The 21354-nt window shown below is 38.3% G+C and overlaps 1 protein-coding gene across 1 annotated transcript in view; it reads right to left on the reverse strand.

Moving 5' to 3' along the window:
• The window catches only part of ulk4 (unc-51 like kinase 4), a 199602-nt gene that overhangs the window by 143554 nt on the left and 34694 nt on the right, over window positions 1–21354 (reverse strand). The window contains exons 20-22 of the mRNA XM_052143329.1: window positions 12970–13131; window positions 12097–12279; window positions 6357–6484 (exon numbers count right to left, since the gene is read on the reverse strand). Coding sequence (XP_051999289.1) covers window positions 6357–6484; window positions 12097–12279; window positions 12970–13131 — 473 coding nt within the window. The remainder of the gene's footprint in view (window positions 1–6356; window positions 6485–12096; window positions 12280–12969; window positions 13132–21354) is intronic.

Raw genomic sequence — 21354 nt, forward strand, 5'->3', positions numbered from 1 at the left:
CATGAGACCGTGGTTGGATGCACAATTTTGGTGAGAAATAAACCGAAATGCAAGTTATTTGAAGTGTAAAATACAGTTTAATGAGCACTATGAAAGAAACTTGCTCACAGTGACACACATAAAAAAAATGATGCATAAAGTCTTGTTTAAACTCGCAAGCCACTGTAAATGAGTTTCTCTCATTGTGCTCACGTCTTCAGATCACTTTTATTGAAAAAACGGACTGGAATATGCATTCAAATGCCTCCTTTTGTGTTCCGCAGAAGAAAGCAATTCTGGTTTGGAACGACATGAAGGTGAGTAAAACACAACAAAAATGTTATTTTTGGGTGAACTGTTGGGTGAAATTTTAATAAAACTTTTGACCTGGCGGGCAATAAAACAGTTAAAGAAAATCCCACAGATCGAGTCTCATGTAGGTGCAGGAACATCATAGACTTGGGGATGAGCCCTTTTGACCAGTGAGCAACCACCCAGAAAATTAACTGCCTGGCAATGCAGATGCCCTCATGAAACTCAATAAAAATAATAGAGCAAGACTTAGAATAGAGTCAACAGCAGTTGCATTTAATATGTGGCTCCACTGTTACGATTGTATAATTCAGATGTTTTGCAAAGCCAATTTTCTACAGTCCTATATTGAAACATTCTTATCTCAACCTTCAAAATTAAAAACACCAGTAGCGCTATATCTCACCAGGCTCAAATCCCTCCTTCAACAGAAACCTCCAGAGGACCAATCCTAGAACAGAGACATCTTTTCACTACCACTGAGCTCTGCTGCTGTCTCATTGCATTAAAAACATCCCCTTATCAGTGTGCAGGGAGAACTCCATGCATCTGCTCAGACCAGAAGGGGCTGAACACAACGTGTCCATTTTGACACCTCTGAGGTGGGCGGCAGCACTTGTTTGACAGGGCTGCATGCAGCAGACGTGCACAGCTAATTAGACAAGTGTTTATGAGAACAGCGTTGAAACACTCTCACTGTGGGAGATGGAACGCTAGGTCAGTTCTGACACACTCCATCAATGCAACTCTGCTTAGAGTAAGATTTAGATGGAGGAAATGAGGAAGAGAAGGAGACAGAGATAGAAAGAGAGCACATCTCGTTCCTGGGCTTGTTGAAGCGGAATAGCTAGTGGTGATGACAGATTTCCTGTGTTTGTAAGACAGTGATGAGGCCAATTATTAGATTCAGCTGTTCAAGACAGGGTTCAAATGAGATCTAGAAAATTTAGTAGAAATTATTTAAAAAAAATGACCGGTTGTATTCTGAAGACTTGCATACAAAAGGAATAATGAGATTATTTTCAAGATCCAGTCTTTTTTTAATAAGATTCAAGAAAAAAATGGGAAAATGACAAAAATGTAACTTTTTATTTTTATATGGCTGTCATGTGTTCTATTCTATGTCATTGATTTCAGCAACAGAGGTCAAACAATCTGATCAGCTATGTTTCCCTGCCAAAAAGAGCAATCAGTTAAGGAATGCCAATGATGGATAGATAAGAGACAGACAGACAGACAGATATACAGGTGAAACTCGAAAAATTAGAATATCGTGCAAAAGTTCATTAATTTCAGTAATTCAACTTAAAAGGTGAAACTAATATATTATATACACTCATTACAAGCAAAGTAAGATATTTCAAGCCTTTATTTGATATAATTTGTATGATTATGGCTTACAGCTTATGAAAACCCCAAATTCAGAATCTCAGAAAATTAGAATATTACATGAAATCAATAAAAAAAAAGGATTTTAAATACAGAAATGTCGGCCCTCTGAAAAGTATAATCATGCATATGTACTCAGTACTTCGTTTGGGCCCCTTTTGCATTAATTACTGCCTCAATGCGGCGTGGCATGGATGCTATCAGCCTGTGGCACTGCTGAGGTGTTATGGAAGACCAAGATGCTTCAATAGCGGCCTTCAGCTCTTCTGCATTGTTTGGTCTCATGTCTCTCATCTTTCTCTTAGCAATGCCCCATAGATTCTCTATGGGGTTCAGGTCAGGCGAGTTTGCTGGCCAATCAAGCACAGTAATACCATGGTCATTGAACCAGGTTTTGGTACTTTTGGCAGTGTGGGCAGGTGCCAAGTCCTGCTGGAAAATGAAGTCAGCATCTCCATAAAGCTTGTCTGCTGAAGGAAGCATGAAGTGCTCTAAAATGTCCCGGTAGACGGCTGCGTTGACTCTGGACTTAAAGCACAGTGGACCAACACCAGCCGATGACATGGCTCCCCAAACCAACACAGACTGTGGAAACTTCACACTGGACTTCAAGCATCTTGGATTGTGTGCCTCTCCATTCTTCCTCCAGACTCTGGGACCTTGGTTTCCAAATGAGATGCAAAATTTGCTCTCATCAGAAAAGAGGACTTTGGATCACTGAGCAACAGACCAGTTCTTTTTTTCTTTAGCCCAGGTAAGACGTTTGACATTTGAAGCCCATGTCCAGGACCCGTCTGTGTGTGGTGGCTCTTGATGCAGTAACTCCAGCCTCAGTCCACTCCTTGTGAAGCTCCCCACACATTTGAATGGCCATTTCCTGACAATCCTCTCCAGGCTACGGTCATCCCTGCTGCTTGTGCACCTTTTTCTTCCACACTTTTCCCTTCCACTTAACTTTCTATTAATGTGCTTTGATACAGCACTTTGAGAACATCCAACTTCTTTTGCAATTACCTTTTGAGGCTTTCCCTCCTTGTGGAGGGTGTCAATGATGGTTTTCTGCACAACTGTCAGGTCAGCAGTCTTCCCCATGATTGTGAATTCAACTGAACCAGACTGAGAGACCATTTAAAGGCTCAGGAACCCTTTGCAGGTGTTTAGCTGATTAGAGTGTGACACTTTGAGCCTACAATACTGAACCTTTTCACAATATTCTAATTTTCTGAGATTCTGAATTTGGGGTTTTCATAAGCTGTAAGCCATAATCATCAAAATTATATCAAATAAAGACTTGAAATGTCTTACTTTGCTTGTAATGAGTCTATATAATATATTAGTTTCACCTTTTAAGTTGAATTACTGAAATTAATGAACTTTTGCACGATATTCTAATTTTTCGAGTTTCACCTGTAGATAAATAGATAGATATTTTTCAGTTCATCGTCATTATTAAGTCCCTCCAGAATTTTGCAATCTCAAGAATGAATGCAAATTCAACCACTCTCCGGATTATTTGTGCTAGCTTGCAATTTTGTATAATTTCAACAATTTCTCTGCCTAAACCGTAAACTTGAGGTAATCAAATCCATTTTTTCCATGTCTGACAGCAACAAAACAAATGCTTGAAAAGTCTGATACAGTCGAGACATTTCCAACTGCACAACCACCATTCTATCATCTCCACAGAAGCAGGCCAATCGATCCATATTAGCCAGGACAACTGGCATTTTGGCCAAAATGATGAGTATTGACCATATTGTTGAGCCTAGAAGCCCAAGAGTATCTTACTGCATTGACAATCAAAATCATTGTCTAAACTTTTGCGGGACCACAGACAGCGTGGATACATCACAGGCAGCAATTTAATATTCACACGCTCTTCAGAAGCTGCTTTGAGAGGTGCACCATGCAGGTCGATGACTTTCAGAGTTCATTTTGGAGTGCTCATATAATGCAATGTTGCTCAATAATTGCAGTTATCTCAAATAAACCTGATTAGATCAAATGATCGCTATAAGGTTGCATTATTCATATATATATGTGTTTGCAGTTTAATTGCAGGTCTACAATTTTAACCATATCAAATTTGTACTTGCATTTTCTGAGGCTGAAAGTTTTTATGTTAAAAAAATGAAGGTTCTTCCATTAATCACGTATTAGCCATGTCATGGGCTTCATCTAATACATTTATGGTATTTGTGTGTGTTTATTACTTTTTCTTTGCTAAATGTGTATTCATTTATTATGCACTAAAATGTTTACAGGTAATTGGACATAAATAAGTATACTTAAAATATACTTGGTTGTGACTTTTCACTGCAAAACATTTTTTAAACCCAAAAATACTTCAAGGAATCCTCCAGATTCAATACAAGTTACACTTAATCAATAGTAATTGTGGCATAATGTTAATTACCACAAACCATAATTTCTACAAAAAAAGCAAAAATCGAGGTTATAGTGAGACCCACAATAGAGTTGAATGGGGCCAATATTCGGAGGGTTTAAAGACAGAGAATTGAAACGTATATTATAAAAATATTTATAAAAGCACTTTTATAATATACATATATAATATATTAATTCTTCTGTTAAAACTTGTGTATTATATGAGCTGTCAAGTTAATCGTCATTTTTACAGCCATTTTAGTGCTTTAAAGGGTAACTAAACACCTGCTCAGCGTCTGACTCCACCGATTAGCAATATTTGAAAAATGCTGGAAAAGTGGGCAGACACCAGCGGGGAAAGAGGGGACAAACGAGGGCGGGGCTGAGCGGGGGGGGGGGCGTGCACCTGAGACCCGTAGTGACTGATTAATTGACAGCTGCTGTCAGACTCTAAAATGGAGAGTGACTGGAGTGGTAATTTTCTCCAGGAGTATTACTATTATGTTATTATTATTCCTCACACGGTCGCAAGACGACATGTACATGAATCTGATGAGTTTTATCGAGTTGATGTCAATAGCGCGCGCTCTGTAGGCATATTCATATTTTGCCGCTATGTGAAAAAATCCAGCAAATGCGCCGGCGCGTTTGTCGACCCCAGAGGATTAACTTTAGCCTAACCATAAATTGTGATTCAAATATATATGATCACTCACCTCAAGATGCCGCTGCAGTGGTGGAGTCCATGCAGGAGGAGCAGCATTTGGCACTGCGTCGCTTTTCAGCGCGAGCTGTTTGGAGAAGCCCATTTCCACCTCCATTGCGTTGGAGAAGCAATCCCGCGTAAAATGCAGTTTGCACACTCCTACAGCTCTAGGCGGGAACTCGCGGTCTTCCAGGCCAAGGACATGCAACCCCTGGCGCCTAATTTCCAAGTCTGCTGGAAAGCTATACAGTCCAGCAGTGCTGTTGCAACCAGCAACACTACACCTACGTACCATCCTGACCACTGTACTAAATACAGATAATCTACGCTAACTTGAAGCTATCCTAACTGATGCAATACTATGCTACTAACTAACTATGCTTCTAACAATACTACACTAACAAATATGCTAATTAACTACCTAGACTACACTAAATAATCTAAATAACTATATAAATGCTATGCTAAATAGATGCTAAAATACTCTATCCTGATCGTTTTCAATACTCGCAATTCCAACTCCTGACTCGCTACAGTGGTTTTGACGAAACGAGACGTTTTTTATACTGCCATGGGCGTGGTAGCTCGTACCAAGGGCGTGGTGAGCTGGAACCTGCTTACGCCACGAAGTACGGCAAACAGCCAATAGGAAAATTGTGTTCCATATGCTTACATGATGAGGAGAAATCATCTAAAGCACCACAATTGGTAAATTATATTCAAATATAAGTTATGCTCAGGAGAGAAAACAACTCTTAAGCGAATGAACCGGCAAGCCCTCTGTCAAGGTACCTGACACAGCAACAGGTCTACAATAAATTGTATGCTTATTATGATCTTCTTTGAAGTGTTTAACATCTTGGGTCATGTTTCTGCTTCAACTTGTCTCATACACACTAATTTTTCACTGGGCTGTAAAGTGATGTCACTGACAGAACTACTCTGTGCTTGTTAAAAATTGTTGATGATTTTCTTTATTAGCTGTTGGAGCCCTACTCTATTGCATGTATCGTAAAACATTTCAACCATTACTTTGAACTTAAGTCAAATCATAGAACATATGTAGTGTAAGTACAATGTACATCTCCCTACTACACTGGTCAGTAACAGCAAGATTTCAGCTCAGCAGACAGACATACTCTCTCAGCTATCACTGCCATGACATGTCACATACTGTCAGGGAGATGGATGATAATAAAGGTTGTTGTCATGTTTACTTGTGTTTTCCACACTGCTAGTTTTTACTGGGTTATAACAGCACATTTCTACTGAAACTGAATAATCCATTACCAAAACACTTATCCCATCAAATTATTACTGATAATCGATGGTTGATTAATCATTACCATACCTAAATCTAGTTTAAAAATTTGTAGTGTGGTTTATGGCATGTTTGTACTTGGAAGTGGGGCAACATCTCTCTCCTGCTCTTTCGAAATGCTTGTGTCTTTGTTTACCTTTGTGTGTACATTTGGTTCTCAGCACTATTGAGGAACAGAACCATTTCATAGGTTCCACAGCACGTCTTGTTGATGCATTTTGTGTGGTTGGTTGATGGGATTTCATTGTGTAGACAGTTTACCTGGAGTTACAGCAGAGCAGAAGCATCTCTCTGTTGTTCATAAGGACCTGTAGGAGAACGAGGAAGGCCTTGGCGCGGATGACTGAAGACGGACTCTCCAGAGACCGGATTATCTTCATAACAAAGTCCTGCAAAGAGCCGTTCAAGCTGTTAGCGCAGCCTTGTTAGCGCATCATAATTTATTTTATTTTTTTCTTAAAAACAGGAGGTCTCTAGACATTCAGTATGCATAAGCCCCAATTGTCTGACAGTAATTTGACAGGTGCTATCACTTACAGAGCGAGGTGCTTCAGGGGATGGAAGAGTCACCCAAAATGCATTTGATACAAAACAGAGTTTAATAAGCTAATGAGTTCCACAATATTTAGTGGGCAGCAAATCACGAGGAATTGATTAACTTTCGCTATCAGCATAAATGGGGGGAACTGTCAAAAGCAAAACAATCTGAAACATTAGGATTAACTACAGCACGAGAAGTGGAGTTAATTAATTTCAAACGCACCTACTGTACTTTCTGCATGGATCGTAATTACATCAACAGTATTCCAAGCTGCAATCCGAGATTGCGGCAATTCCTTACCCAATTAGCCCAGTTGCTCTGTGCTTCATTGAAATTTCAATTCTATGCTAGACAATGTATGAATAAACACTCTGCATTCTTGACTTCTATTCGTCAAGGGAATTAAGCGGAGAAATCTGCAGCAGTTTATAATTGGTCCAGAGGTGATCCAGTAAGTTTTAAGCAATCAAAAGATGTTTTTTTTCTTTTCTAATATTCAGAGTCAAATTGGATATTTGCATGCAAATGAATACAGGTCAAAGAAAATTGTTAATCAGGGAGAGCCTTGAAGGCAGTATACTGTGGCATTTAAATCAATTTCTACAGCCAATTTTGCAATTGATTGCAACCACAGATAATAAACAAAATAGAGCCATATAATGTTTGGCTTATTCCTGACAAGCTGCATGGCCTGGATAGCTTTGCCAATAGTTGGTAAATTTGGCAGAAACATAACCCAGTTTATGAAGAGTGTGTTAACTTTTAAAAGAACTTGTTAAAAGTAAAAAATAAATGTAGCTATAAGTAAATATATACGTACTACTGATAACATTAAAATAAAGTTTATTAGCAGCACTGGAAAAATAAATATATAGCAGATACAGTACTTTCTACATTGAATAAATTAGTTTAAGCATGAACTAGAAAATATTAGGAAAATCTATAACTGTACTCTATTCAAACAGGCAAAAATGAATGCTCCAGTTAATATGTAAATATTATTTATGATTGTTTGTTATCTTTACAATGCATCATCATGTATCATTCCTAAAGTATAAAACCCTGTCATATTTATTTGCTAATTTTAATAATTATCATAAGTAAATAAAATAAGTACATTTTACTTAAGGTTTTAACTGGTGTTCCCAGTATGCACCGGGCTGGAATAATGAATGAACTTGCATGGTTTCACTCTTTGCAAGTTAAATTACACAATTTATTATTTTTCATAACTTCTTGTTTTGTGAAGTCTGAAGTCAAAATTACCCGTTCAAAATGATTAGTTGATTGTTATCGTCATTGTGTTTTGTGAACCAATTGTGGAAGTCTGCGGGCGCAGCTCTAAATCTCATAGACTACATAGCATGCATTAAGCTACTCTGTTAAAGGCTTGTGTGTGTCATGTGATACATGACTACAGGTGAAACTCGAAAAATTAGAATATCGTGCAAAAGTTCATTAATTTCAGTAATTCAACTTAAAAGGTGAAACTAATATATTATATAGACTCATTACAAGCAAATTAAGATATTTCAAGCCTTTATTTGATATAATTTTGACGATTATGGCTTACAACTTATGAAAACCCCAAATTCAGAATCTCAGAAAATTAGAATATTGTGAAAAGGTTCAGTATTGTAGGCTCAAAGTGTCACACTCTAATCAGCTAAACACCTGCAAAGGGTTCCTGAGCCTTTAAATGGTCTCTCAGTCTGGTTCAGTTGACTTCACAATCATGGGGAAGACTGCTGACCTGACAGTTGTGCAGAAAACCATCATTGACACCCTCCACAAGGAGGGAAAGCCTCAAAAGGTAATTGCAAAAGAAGTTGGATGTTCTCAAAGTGCTGTATCAAAGCACATTAATAGAAAGTTAAGTGGAAGGGAAAAGTGTGGAAGAAAAAGTTGCACAAGCAGCAGGGATGACCGTAGCCTGGAGAGGATTGTCAGGAAAAGGCCATTCAAATGTGTGGGGAGCTTCACAAGGAGTGGACTGAGGCTGGAGTTACTGCATCAAGAGCCACCACACACAGACGGGTCCTGGACATGGGCTTCAAATGTCAAACGTCTTACCTGGGCTAAAGAAAATAAGAACTGGTCTGTTGCTCAGTGGTCCAAAGTCCTCTTTTCTGATGAGAGCAAATTTTGCATCTCATTTGGAAACCAAGGTCCCAGAGTCTGGAGGAAGAATGGAGAGGCACACAATCCAAGATGCTTGAAGTCCAGTGTGAAGTTTCCACAGTCTGTGTTGGTTTGGGGAGCCATGTCATCGGCTGGTGTTGGTCCACTGTGCTTTATTATGTCCAGAGTCAACGCAGCCATCTACCGGGACATTTTAGAGCACTTCATGCTTCCTTCAGCAGACAAGCTTTATGGAGATGCTGACTTCATTTTCCAGCAGGACTTGGCACCTGCCCACACTGCCAAAAGTACCAAAACCTGGTTCAATGACCATGGTATTACTGTGCTTGATTGGCCAGCAAACTCGCCTGACCTGAACCCCATAGAGAATCTATGGGGCATTGCTAAGAGAAAGATGAGAGACATGAGACCAAACAATGCAGAAGAGCTGAAGGCCGCTATTGAAGCATCTTGGTCTTCCATAACACCTCAGCAGTGCCACAGGCTGATAGCATCCATGCCACGCCGCATTGAGGCAGTAATTAATGCAAAAGGGGCCCAAACCAAGTACTGAGTACATATGCATGATTATACTTTTCAGAGGGCTGACATTTCTGTATTTAAAATACTTTTTTATTATTTATTTCATGTAATATTCTAATTTTCTGAGATTCTGAATTTGGGGTTTTCATAAGCTGTAAGCCATAATCATCAAAATTATATCAAATAAAGGCTTGAAATATCTTACTTTGCTTGTAATGAGTTTATATAATATATTAGTTTCACCTTTTAAGTTGAATTACTGAAATTAATGAACTTTTGCACGATATTCTAATTTTTCGAGTTTCACCTGTAAGTACGTTAGAAAAGCATTGGAATGCTATTACCTATTTAAGAGCAAGGCTTTATGGCTTGAGTAAAATGTAAAAACAAAGAGTAAGTTAACTTGAAACAGAGTATTGCCCAGTAAACTTTAATTGAGAATTACTAATAAAGCCACCACGAATCGTTTGTGGCCTTTATTTGAAAATATGGTCTGTTTACTAGCAATTTCTGCATGGAAATTGTTTCCTAGGTTTTTTAAGAATGCCCGACTCCAAAACAATTTCAGCGACTGGTAAGGTTTGTAAATAATTATGATAGGAAACAATAGCAAACCAGAATGCAATCTTTTTGTCCATTTAGGCCTATTTTAGGTTATTCTAGATTGTGTGTAGTTTAAAGGTGAAGTGCATAATTTCTGTTGAGGACAAAAAAAAAAACAATATCAGCAAACAATTTGTAGGTTTAAATCCCTGAGAAGAGTAAACACTGTGGGTCTGAAGCACTTTCAAATCATTGCTTTGTTGGATGTAATAAGCTAATGAATTTACTGGGGAAATGACTAGCTTGCCTGAACAATAGAGGATGAAGGATAATGGGGTGAAAGAGGTGGTAGAAATGTTTTGGACACCCATTTGGAAAAATTTATTAAAATTACAAGCTTAAGAGTAAAATAAATATTTTTGGCCTATATTGTTCCTCCTCATTGATAAAACATAGGTGAACTATATCTTCATAGTAATGAGTAGACACATGTAATTAAAATAAAAAAATAAAATAAAATTCATATAACAAATTTATTTGTGAAAAAAAATTGTAGCGAGTCAAAAAAGTTACTTAAAGTGCCATGAAGTGAAAGTTCTACCTCCAAAAGTCAGGGCTAAAAAACAGTTCTTCTGCCAGTCATTCTACAGGTGTTACAAACCAAAGAGGAAATGCTGAGTGGCAGCGAGATAAAGACTATCAACGTAGCTGCTTCAGAACACTCTATAGTTGCTGAGACGAACAAAAAATGGTCCGATCTTAAAGTTGTTGACCAATGAAGTCCTGGCAGTACCAAGAACAATACAGGCTGTCAATAACAAACATGCAACACAAAGAGAGATGGCATAGGGTGTACATAGCGTAGGTGCCAAACTAAAAGAAATCAAAAAGTTATTGGCAGAACTTAATTTAACCTCCTGTGGGACGTGGCCAATTCAATTCAAATTAAAATGTATAAATTGAAATAATCCATTTGTTTAATTAAGAATTTGCTCTCAAGTTTGTATTCCACAGCCAATGAGTTAAAATACTGCCATCAAGCTTTTACATTGCAGTGGTCCATTCTATAAGGAGCCACACTTTTCTACTAAGTTTATTGGTAAGGAGAGAAATCGGGATGAGTGAGAGAATGATGGAAAAGGGGCAAGGAAATAAGTGAGGAGTATTAGTTAGCAAAGAAAAAGATAGAGGTGGAGAGCAGATTTGGAGAGGTGGAAAGTGTTTTCATGAATGCACTTTGAGTGCAACAAGGCATGTAAAATCAGTGCAATATCCTTTGGGTTTCTTTGTGATGGAAGTACAAAATACTCATGCTCTCAGGGCAATTGTAGGGATTCTCCACTGCTGCAATCTTAACTGAAAGAAATCTCACCAAGGATTTTACAAGATAGAATTTTCATGTGCAACTGAAGTGGGGGGGTGGGGGGGTGGGGGGGGGGCGGGGCAACATAGTAGGCTTGTTTTGAGAGTATAAACGCTTTTTTTTCTTCCATAAACATGGGGGAAAATGAAGACCTCTTTAAGGTGCATGTTTCTTTTAGGCCATAAAGTACATAAAAACAAAAATGTGTTTGTTGAGTGTATATTTCATCTAGGAATTATGCAGCTCTATCAAATCCCTAAACCTAATCCTGAGCATTGCCAAGACCGATAAAGTATACAAATTATTTATTAATACTGTACACACTCGATTTACATTGATACATTCCTAATCCACTGAGTGGAGAATGTTTGGTTCTCAACACTGATAACCTGAACGTTAACATTTACTTGTACCAGATGGGTCTAATCCATTTGAGAATGTTTGCATAAATATTAGGGCTGCCAATTGATACATTATCAAGTTAAATTACATGATTTGATGATTATTGAAATTAAATGATCAATAACCACATATAATAAATATTTTCTGAGAAAAGACACCAAATGAATAAAAGTGTATTTAGAATACATGGATTGTTTTATTTCCATATCATAGTACATAAGTCTATCACTGGCCTACAGTCCACAGCAATCCATTATCACTGAAAGCATCTCAATGTTCCTTCAGCTTCTTGCACCTCTAGCTCTGTTTTTAGACGCAGTGTATATTTAAAAGTACTTCAACTTTGAAACATGCAGTATTTGAATATTCTTTTCGATTATGTTCCAATTCTACATTTCCAACTGTACTAAATTAGTAAGATTAAATTGACAGGTTATTGAGTCCTAATATATAAGTATGCATATATGCATGTGTTAAAATATACGTACCCGGTCCTGTACCAGTCTGTAGGAGTGTGATCCTGATAACAACATGGTGGCAAACATAGTGAGCATGTGTTGCTGGACACGGCTGATGCCTGACACCAGGCAAATGAGGATGCTGGGTATTCCCACCTTATCAATCACACTCTGGAAGGCACCCGCAAAGTGCCGTGTTATTTTACATAAAGCCTGAAAGGGCAGATAAAGGGAAGGAGGCAGTTGAGGTGTGAATGAGAATGCATTTTTGATTATGCTTCTTATTATATAATAGAGTAATTTATGATAAACGCAGGTGTGTAAACAAGGTTACCTTCATAACAAAGAGTAAGTTGAATGTGTGTGTGTGGTTGAAACCATATTCAGGATAAAACATTACAGATACAGTGTGAAAATTCTCCCATAAAATTGAAACATTTCAGGAACATGACTAATGCTGTCCTTAAGTGCTGTTCGCACCGAATTCTGCTCTTGAATTGCATGCATAACACCACAACACAGGCTGTTATGCTGATAATATAATTTATAATAAAGAAATATTACATTTGAAAAATGCCAATTAGAAGCATTTTCACTAGTGGTCTCAATCCCCACCATGTACTAGATTACCAGCTTGTTATATTCAATGGGCAAGTCAAAGCCTGCATATTTTAGTGCAGCTTTATGTGTCATTTACACATAATTTGTAGGTGCTACAAAGTCGCATTAACTTTACGAAGATTTGCACCACTATACTACTGCTGAAATATTGCATAAAGAATCATTCTGTAATTGATACATGAGGTGTTTAAAGATTCCCACCCCTAATAGCATGGGAGCATCCCTGCTAAAACAATGATTTAACACATTAATTTGTGTGTACGTAGAGTTTATTATACTCACAGATATTGCGCTGACCCTGAGTGCATCCACAGTGGAGTGTGTGAACAGATACCAGAGTGTAGGTCCTACATCAGCAGTGATGAATCCCTGGGCGTATTGGGACTCTCGGCTGCACACATTCTCAATGGTTTTGGCAGCCATATGGTTCACCACCAGCTCCTCCTGAGAAACACAAACCCAATATTCCTAATATTCAGCAATTACTTAAAACAATATGCACAAAAACTGCTGTGACATAATCCTAAACATTTCTTATTCTTTTTTTGTGTGTGTTTTCAAAATCCTAAAAGAAAACTTAATTTGCAAGTTTTAATGAGATTTTGAATCCTAGATTTAGATTTTTTTTCTCCAGTCTTTCGAACACCACTGTATATTTTTACACTAACTAAAGGCCTAAAAGACGAATGTAAACATGCAATTAAAGCATAGGTGAATCAGGGAAAAATATTATTCATACACGTATATACACCGTCCTTCACTATCAAAGTCAATTGATATCAAATACATTTCCATTAAAGGCAATAATGCTCTGAAAAAACATGCAAATGTCTTTGTAAATCTAAAGGACAGGGTTGTGAGTTAAGCATTACATGTGTAAGTGGGACACAGAGACCTTTACAAATTTCATGCAATTACATCATGACCTAATAGTCCCTCAACACCCTGCAAACTTCAGTGAAATCATTTCCTTAAATTTCACACTGCAGCAAATCTGTCTTCCAGATAACAAAGGGCAATATGTAGAGATCTATCTGGATTTTCTTTTTTATGTATTTGGACCCCTGTACTTGAGCATGTCTCTCTGCAAATTAATCTAGTGGAAATTAAACATTTAACAGTGTTCAACAAATTACAGACTCGCTGACTTGAATGAGGAAAATAGCAAATGGAGAGCCTGGGCATATCTCAGACGTGCAGTTACAGAGACCTGCTGGAATGCAATATGGATACCTTCACAGTAATGTAGTTCCTAGACCCACGTCTCAAAGCAAAAAGAAAGTTCAGGTTAGTCCATGGAAGAGATGCATTAATACACACACTGTATCTTGGAGGCAAAAGTGGAGAAATTGCGAAGTGGAATATACAGAGGCAATACAAATAACATAGTGGCTTCTCTAGAGTCCCTGGCCCTACCGTATCTCTTTGTGCTGAAGTCTGGTGGTCTGGCTCTGAAGAGGCCTACCGTTTCTTAATAAGAATTTAAATTCCACAGGACAAATACATGTCGTTATAGGCAAGTTTGTGCTTTTGTAACAACAGACTGCAAATCTCTTACCACTGAGGTCCAAGTAAGACGCTTTAGGGATCATCTCACTGTGGTAGAGTGCTTTGTATTCTACCCTGACCAGAGCAACCAAAAATGACCTGAAACTAAACCTCCAGGAGCAAATTGAGATTTTGTATCCATTTGTGCAAACAAAAACACAGTCATCTTGACCAGGGCAAGTACACTACACCATCAAGTGTAATACCGTGTCATATCTACGTGATAAAAGTGACAAGAATCTCATCCATACAATCTGAGTTTTACTGACAAGCAGTCATAATCGTGACAAGAAAGAAGTGACAGGAGATTTTCTTGGAGTCACACTAGGTAGCCCTAATCACAGTGAAATTGCATTGGTCTAAAATCCCACTCCACATAACTGTAAAGATTAAAGATCACTTAGATTTATAGAGACAAATGTTAGCGGTGCTTGCCCATGCAAAACTCAACTGCCACAATTCCAGGGCATTGCTAATGTTTTATTGGAGTTTTTAGCATGTTGCCATGCAGTTGTTAGGGTGTTCTGGTTGGTTGCTTACTGACCCAAGTAAAAATCCCACCCTCAAGTTCTGGACTATCTGCAGTGGCTTAATCGTGCAAGCTGAGAGGCTGGCCAACAGAGCATTAAAGTAGTCCAATCTTGAAATGACCAGAGCTTGGACCAGGAGCTATGCAGCATATTCAGACAGGAGAGGTCTGAGTTTCCTGATGTTTTAAAGTGCAAATCTGCAAGACCGTGAGGTTGATGAGATGTGGGCAGTGAAGTTAAGATGGACATCTACCACCACTTCCAGGTTCTGAGCTGTCCTGGTTAGCATTAGAGTAGTTTCAATAGTGAAATTGTGGTCAACAGATAGGTTGATTGGGATCACAAGGAGTTCTGTCTTGGCCAGGTTGAGCCCTTCATACAGGCAGAGATAGGAGCGTAGAAGGTGGGTCATCAGGCTGGAATGACAGGTAGAGCTGTGCATCAACAGCGTGGCAGTGGTAGGATAAGGCTGTCTTAATTATCGTTCCAAGTGATGTAGTGTAGATCAAGAAGAGGAGAGGTCCAAGCAACGTTTCCTGAGGAAGACAAACTGGAAAACCTTTTTGGTGACTACATAAACTAGATTTTAATGCCTTGTTGACAGAGATTTTATTTTCAGAGATAATGTACTCAGTGTGACCATCTCTCTCTCTCCTCTCTCTCTGTTTGTTTGCGGCAGAACAGATGCTGGTAGGAAAGCTTGAAGGAATCAGCAAAAGTAGGCTAACAAATGGGAGCTGGGCTTTAGCAGAGGGTCAGTTACACAACACAGAGGACACAGCTTAATTTATTATCAAGCTCTTCCTCAGTTTCTCTCGGAATGTAAAGTGATTGGAACCAGAGGTTGAATAAATCTGAACATTAACAACTTAAAACATTGGTAGATAATTTCGAAATGCCATCTGTAAAACACACAAAAAAAATAAACAAAACAAATGGAGGCATGAAATAGATCTTGAACATCCGTTTTTCATTTAACCATCTTTAGGTGTATTCACTGGAACGCACATTCCTATCCATGTGACTAAATTTTGCAGAAGTGTGATAGAAACAATACAAAATATTTGTACAGGTTGACACATTTCTAAATTTATATTGATTTAAATGGGATATCACCCACCCCTACCTGCTGCCCATCCATACCATGAGGTGATCCTGACTATCCGGAACCAATGTGCACAGGACTTATTTTGGTTTATGTTTATATATAAACTCTCGGCTGCCTCCCAAACCCACACAGTGTCAGACATACAGGGGCTACGAGGTGAGGACAGCTTCTCACCAGAGATCTGTCCTCCAATCTCTGCCTCATTCTCTCTCTGCCTCACACCTCTGCTGAGCTTCCCAGCTCGATTCTTGCCTCAGGCCATGCTCAAGCCAAACTTTACTGAATTTATGTATTTCTCCCAAATTCTCTCTTGCAACATCAGCAGTCAGCAACTCAGCATGGTAGCAGAAGGTCAAACCTAAACTAGTCTACATTTGAGAAAAAGTCGATGTGCAAGCTAAAATAAAAAAATAGAGATTGAGTGTTAAAAAGTTAAACATCTTGGAAGTCAGAGAAATTATATAATTCCTTTGACACATATTTAATTGTCCGAACTGCATGAATTATCTTCCCACAATGAAATTTTTTTTTGCATTTCTTTCGGTGGTTCGCAACAGTTCGTCTGGGAGAACTTACAGGAAAACTTCTAACTGACTGCAATTGGTCCATGTCATCAATACGTGACCTGCAGCTCCACCAACCTTGTAGCCAATAGCTCATTCTGTTCATCTTGTTCAGTCAGTCAAAATCAGTCAACAAGAAAACACCAGCAAGTAGCTTTATTTGTGAGTTGGAGCAAATTTACCAACATCTGTACGATCTTTCATGTTCATGATAAAAAAAAATTCAAGACCATGTCATGCTATTTTTTGTTTCATTAGTCTACAAAAGGAAATGCACTCAAATACTCTCAAGTTCCCATTCACGCATGTGCCATCTGCAGTGAAAGCCATTTACACATCTGCCCAAGAAAGCCCATCATCATTCTTTTGTCTTTATTCTACACATGAACACTTTTATACAATGATCTTTCCAGCAGTATCAGTGTCATCATAAATTACAATAACAGAGTATAACCACCACATATTATGGCGTATTGTGTTAGCGCATCAGCGCCATGAATTCAAAATGTAAACAAGACTAATTAAAAATTTTCTACTGCATATGTATTACATCAAATTCTTGATAACACAAATCATTGATAACACATTTTAATGTCACATTAGTTTAGGATTTACATATAGTGTCTTCATATTTAAATGCTCCTCTAAATGCCTCCCAGAGCGGTGTGGCGGGTGTCTGAATGTTCGCAAACAGTATACTGTTGCTCGGCTGTTTAGGCTGTTTGACCTCTGAACAAAGAAAGAATAAGAACTTGTGTGGTAGTATATTGAGGCCTTCTGAGATGTTGCTTAATGGTCGACCCCAAAGTGTCTAGTTTTGATATTTTGTTTGCCTGTTTTATTGCTTGCCAGGTAAAAATCTTAACTCTAATTACTTGGAAAAGTTATATCACACCTCTGCTCAACAAGCCTCATGGTTTGAGGTACCATTAATGTCTGTAGCACAATGGTAAGGGTCAAGTTACAAACTGAATTTTAATATTTGTTGTTGAGAGGGCAATAATTAGTGGTGCTTGCAAAGGATTTTTCAAAACCCCTAAAAGCGTCACTGGCATTTTACAACCATCTGGGAAACCATTAATAGAGTAAATGTATGCAAAATTATGCTGATGGAGTCAAAAATAATAATAATAATGAACATTTTTCATAATGGAGTACAGGTGTTTGTTAGAGCTAAATAAACTAATTCAAGCCTGCATTGGATTTCTATGTGTTTTTGTGAGAGAAAGATATTAAGTAAAGACTAAAGAGGTCATCTCTGTGTGGCTCCTTCTAACAACACGTGAGTCTGTTTGAAGGAGCTGCACACCTGGCCCTGAATAAAGCACTATGTAAATTGCCTGAGCCAGGCAGGCCTTTCATTACTCTCACTGTTTGAGCTCTCTCTCTCTCTCTCTCACAGCATCAATCCATCCAGTCCCAGGCACATAAACATTACTTTATTCTGACTAATATCAGCTCTTTCAATCATAAACCAGAGCTGGTCATGATCCAGAGGGAGGAACACACCTCATTAAGTCAACATGAAATGGCACATGCAACCTATTGCACTTCTGTAATGTGACGTTTTTCCGAGTGAATAAGGATATTAAATGAGAACATTTTTTCACTTGCAAGTGATTGGATTGTGAAAAGTGGGCTATACAAAATAAAGCCAGAACTAAATGTGAGTTTGCAGTCTATTATGGAGGACTCCTGACATCCACTTTTAAGGAGGCAGTCTGACTGGGAAGGAACACTTCTCTTCAACGGGTAACAGCTCTTTTGTAAATCTATTGCTACTTTCTACTGTATTATTGCTGTGACTTTACGTTAGCGTTAAAGTGATAGTTTACTTGTCCTCCTGCTTGACACATGAGTGTTTGCAGTACTCACATAAGTACAGACCACATGCAATACAATCGGAAATTCTGTGTGAATGTGTGTGAGTTTCATCATGAACGTGCATAGGACAGCTGGGTAGAAAAAGTTGTGTGGTTAAAAAAAACTAAAAATTGTACTGTTTCTGTGGGGTCAGAATTCCATAAACTGTATTGCAATTATAGTTTACAAAACAAGTTACATGTACAGAGAAAGTAAATAGGGTCAATTATGATTTTATTTTTACTTTAAATTGTGGTTTTCCAACAGAAATTGAGAAAGTATGAACATAATGAAATAATCCAGATCCAGTTGATGGCACATTAAGAAAGAAAGTTCCATAGCGGGTCCCCGGGTGAGGCATATTAAATGGATTTTCATGACTGATTCAGCAGTGTCTTCACTAAACACGAAGAGGGAGAGTGTGTGGAGTCATTGAGTATATTTGACTATGTAGGGATGGCGATCAGAGGCAAAAACACGGTATAAACAGCATCAGAGTCCTTGCATATATTCAGTGTCATATAAGGTTCAGAGTGCTCTATAGAGAGGCATTAGAGGCAGAGCTAATAGGGAGGGGATGGAATATGCACAGTGTGTGTGTGTAATAAATATTTAATGGAGAAATACTGTGATGCCCAGTTGCAGCCCAGGGCTCTGCTACACGCCACTTACAGTGAGCACAACCCTTTCATCATCCATGCACATGCATTCACACACACACACACACACACACACACACACACACACACACACACGGCTCTTCCAGCTGCAGTCTGACCTGAAAACCTGTCTGCATGCTGCTTTAGCTGTCTTCCTGAATTAAGAGCACTCTCACTCTCGATTGAGCACACAATATTCTCCAGCTGGCTCCGTTACTTTCATCTTCTCTCTGTGTGTTATGCACGTTTTACCCTCCCCCAACCTTCTCCCATCATCACCTCCTGCCCTTTTTTCTCCTTCTCTCCCTCCAATTCCCTTTCGCTCCAGCTCCCTCCCTCTCCCTCTCTGATGTCTTGTTTCCCGAGCTCAGCTCTCTCTGAATCAGCAGAGGTTCTCAAGCAGGTCAGCACAGTGAGGCATTACAATAACTGCCTAGATCAGCCTCAAAACACACACATTCAGATATATTACTGTATTGCACAATGGCTAGTAAAGCATGATGCTAATGTTGGGGAATCAGCTGAATTAAATTAGCATCTTTCTTTCATCAGTTTCCAAAAAATATGCGGTTAACGTTTGCAGGGTGTAATTAGGATTTGTGGGAGAGGCAGAATCAGGAAGTCACAGCAGCATCTGGCCATTGCCTCTGCTCGAATCATGTTGCTGTCAGTCTAGACCAGCTTTAAAAGAGCGATCAACTGCCCAGGCTGGTGGCAGTGCTGCTGGGAGGCAGAGTAGAGAGAGAGAGAGAGAGAGAGAGAGAGAGAGAGAGAGAGTTCAGGAGTAACCGTGCTAGAGGGGCAGCTCTCTAGCTGATTACTGAGCTTATTATTGCAAGGAATTAGACATGCTTACACAAAGCTTAAGTATGTAACTTTTTTGGTGTTAAAATACTTTCCCCAATCCGACCTAAACATTGGGTCTCATTCACTAATAATGGTGTGGATTTTGCTTACAAGCACAGGAATTTTTCACAAAAAATGTCCGCCTAATTCACAACAGGTGTGTAAGCACATCAATTTGTTCTAATGTTAATGAATCCGGATTATTCTAAATGGAGCATGTTCCCATAGTTTGTAATTTGCATAAAACATGCCCAAAAGATCTCCACGTAAGGGCTTTCAGCACATCACACCTGTATGTTTGCAAATATGTAGAGAAAGATGCCACCAAAGCCCAAAACACATCACACAACAAAACAGCATAGTGCAGCATTACAATTTAGAATGTTTTTCTTTTTTTTTTTTATACATGTACAAAGTACTGTAAATGTTGGATGAACTGAAGAGTGCTGCTTTTGTAGGAGGATCCGTCTCTGTCTGTTAAGGCAGTGTATGTAAAGATACTTTGGCAAAGTTAATGCAACTGAGCTTCTGATGAGTTGTAACAGAATACACAATTTTGTATGGTTCATCACACAAAGTATTGTACAGTATCACTTCAGAAGACTTGGAATATAGTGCATTAGTCATATCAATCAGATTAGAGCTTGCTATTATGAGAAAGCTCTTGATATTTTAGTGTGTAATATGCATCATATTGTTTATGAGCATTCAGTTTGAGGCCATGTCCACACCAATCCATTTTTGGTTGAAAACTCAATTTCCAAATGTCATCTTTTTCCAAAGTACACTGGTGGCCAAAAGTTTGGAATAATGTACAGATTTTGCTCTTATGGAAAGAAATTGGTACTTTTATTCACCAAAGTGGCATTCAACTGATCAAAATATATAGTCAGGACATTAATAACATGAAAAATTACTATTACAATTTGAAAAATATTTGTCAGCTGAGGACATATGAGGTATCTAGTTCTCAAAGTATATGAGGTATCTAGTTCTGGCATTCCTCATCTCTTTCTGTCCTTGATAGAGCCAGTTGTCCTTTTTCTTTGAAGTCTATAGTGAACACCTTTGAATTAAATCTTCACTTTTTTGGGTAATTTCAAGCATTGTATAGCCTTCATTCCTCAAAACAATGATTGACTGATGAGTATCTAGAGAGATCAGTTTCTTTTTGGCCATTTTTGTCCTAATATTGGCCTTAAGACATGCCAGTCTATTGCATACTATGGCAACTCAAAAACAAACACAATTTTAAGCCTCATTTAACAAACCAAATAGCTTTCAGCTATGTTTGATATAATGGCAAGTGATTTTCTAGTAGCAAATTAGCATGATTACTCAAGGATAAGTTGTTGGAGTGATGGCTGCTGGAAATGGTCTAGATTTGATAAAATATGACTTTTTTCAAATAGTGCCGTTTTTTTTTTTTTTTATCAGTAATGTACTGATTATACTTTAATTCACAAAAGTGGCATTAAACTGATCACAAAGTACCAATTTCCTTCCGAAACAGCGTATGTGGTATTAGAGAGTGTTTGCAAAAGTCTTTG

Source organism: Xyrauchen texanus, chromosome 15, assembly GCF_025860055.1.
Source record: "Xyrauchen texanus isolate HMW12.3.18 chromosome 15, RBS_HiC_50CHRs, whole genome shotgun sequence".
NCBI classification, from domain to species: domain Eukaryota; kingdom Metazoa; phylum Chordata; class Actinopteri; order Cypriniformes; family Catostomidae; genus Xyrauchen; species Xyrauchen texanus.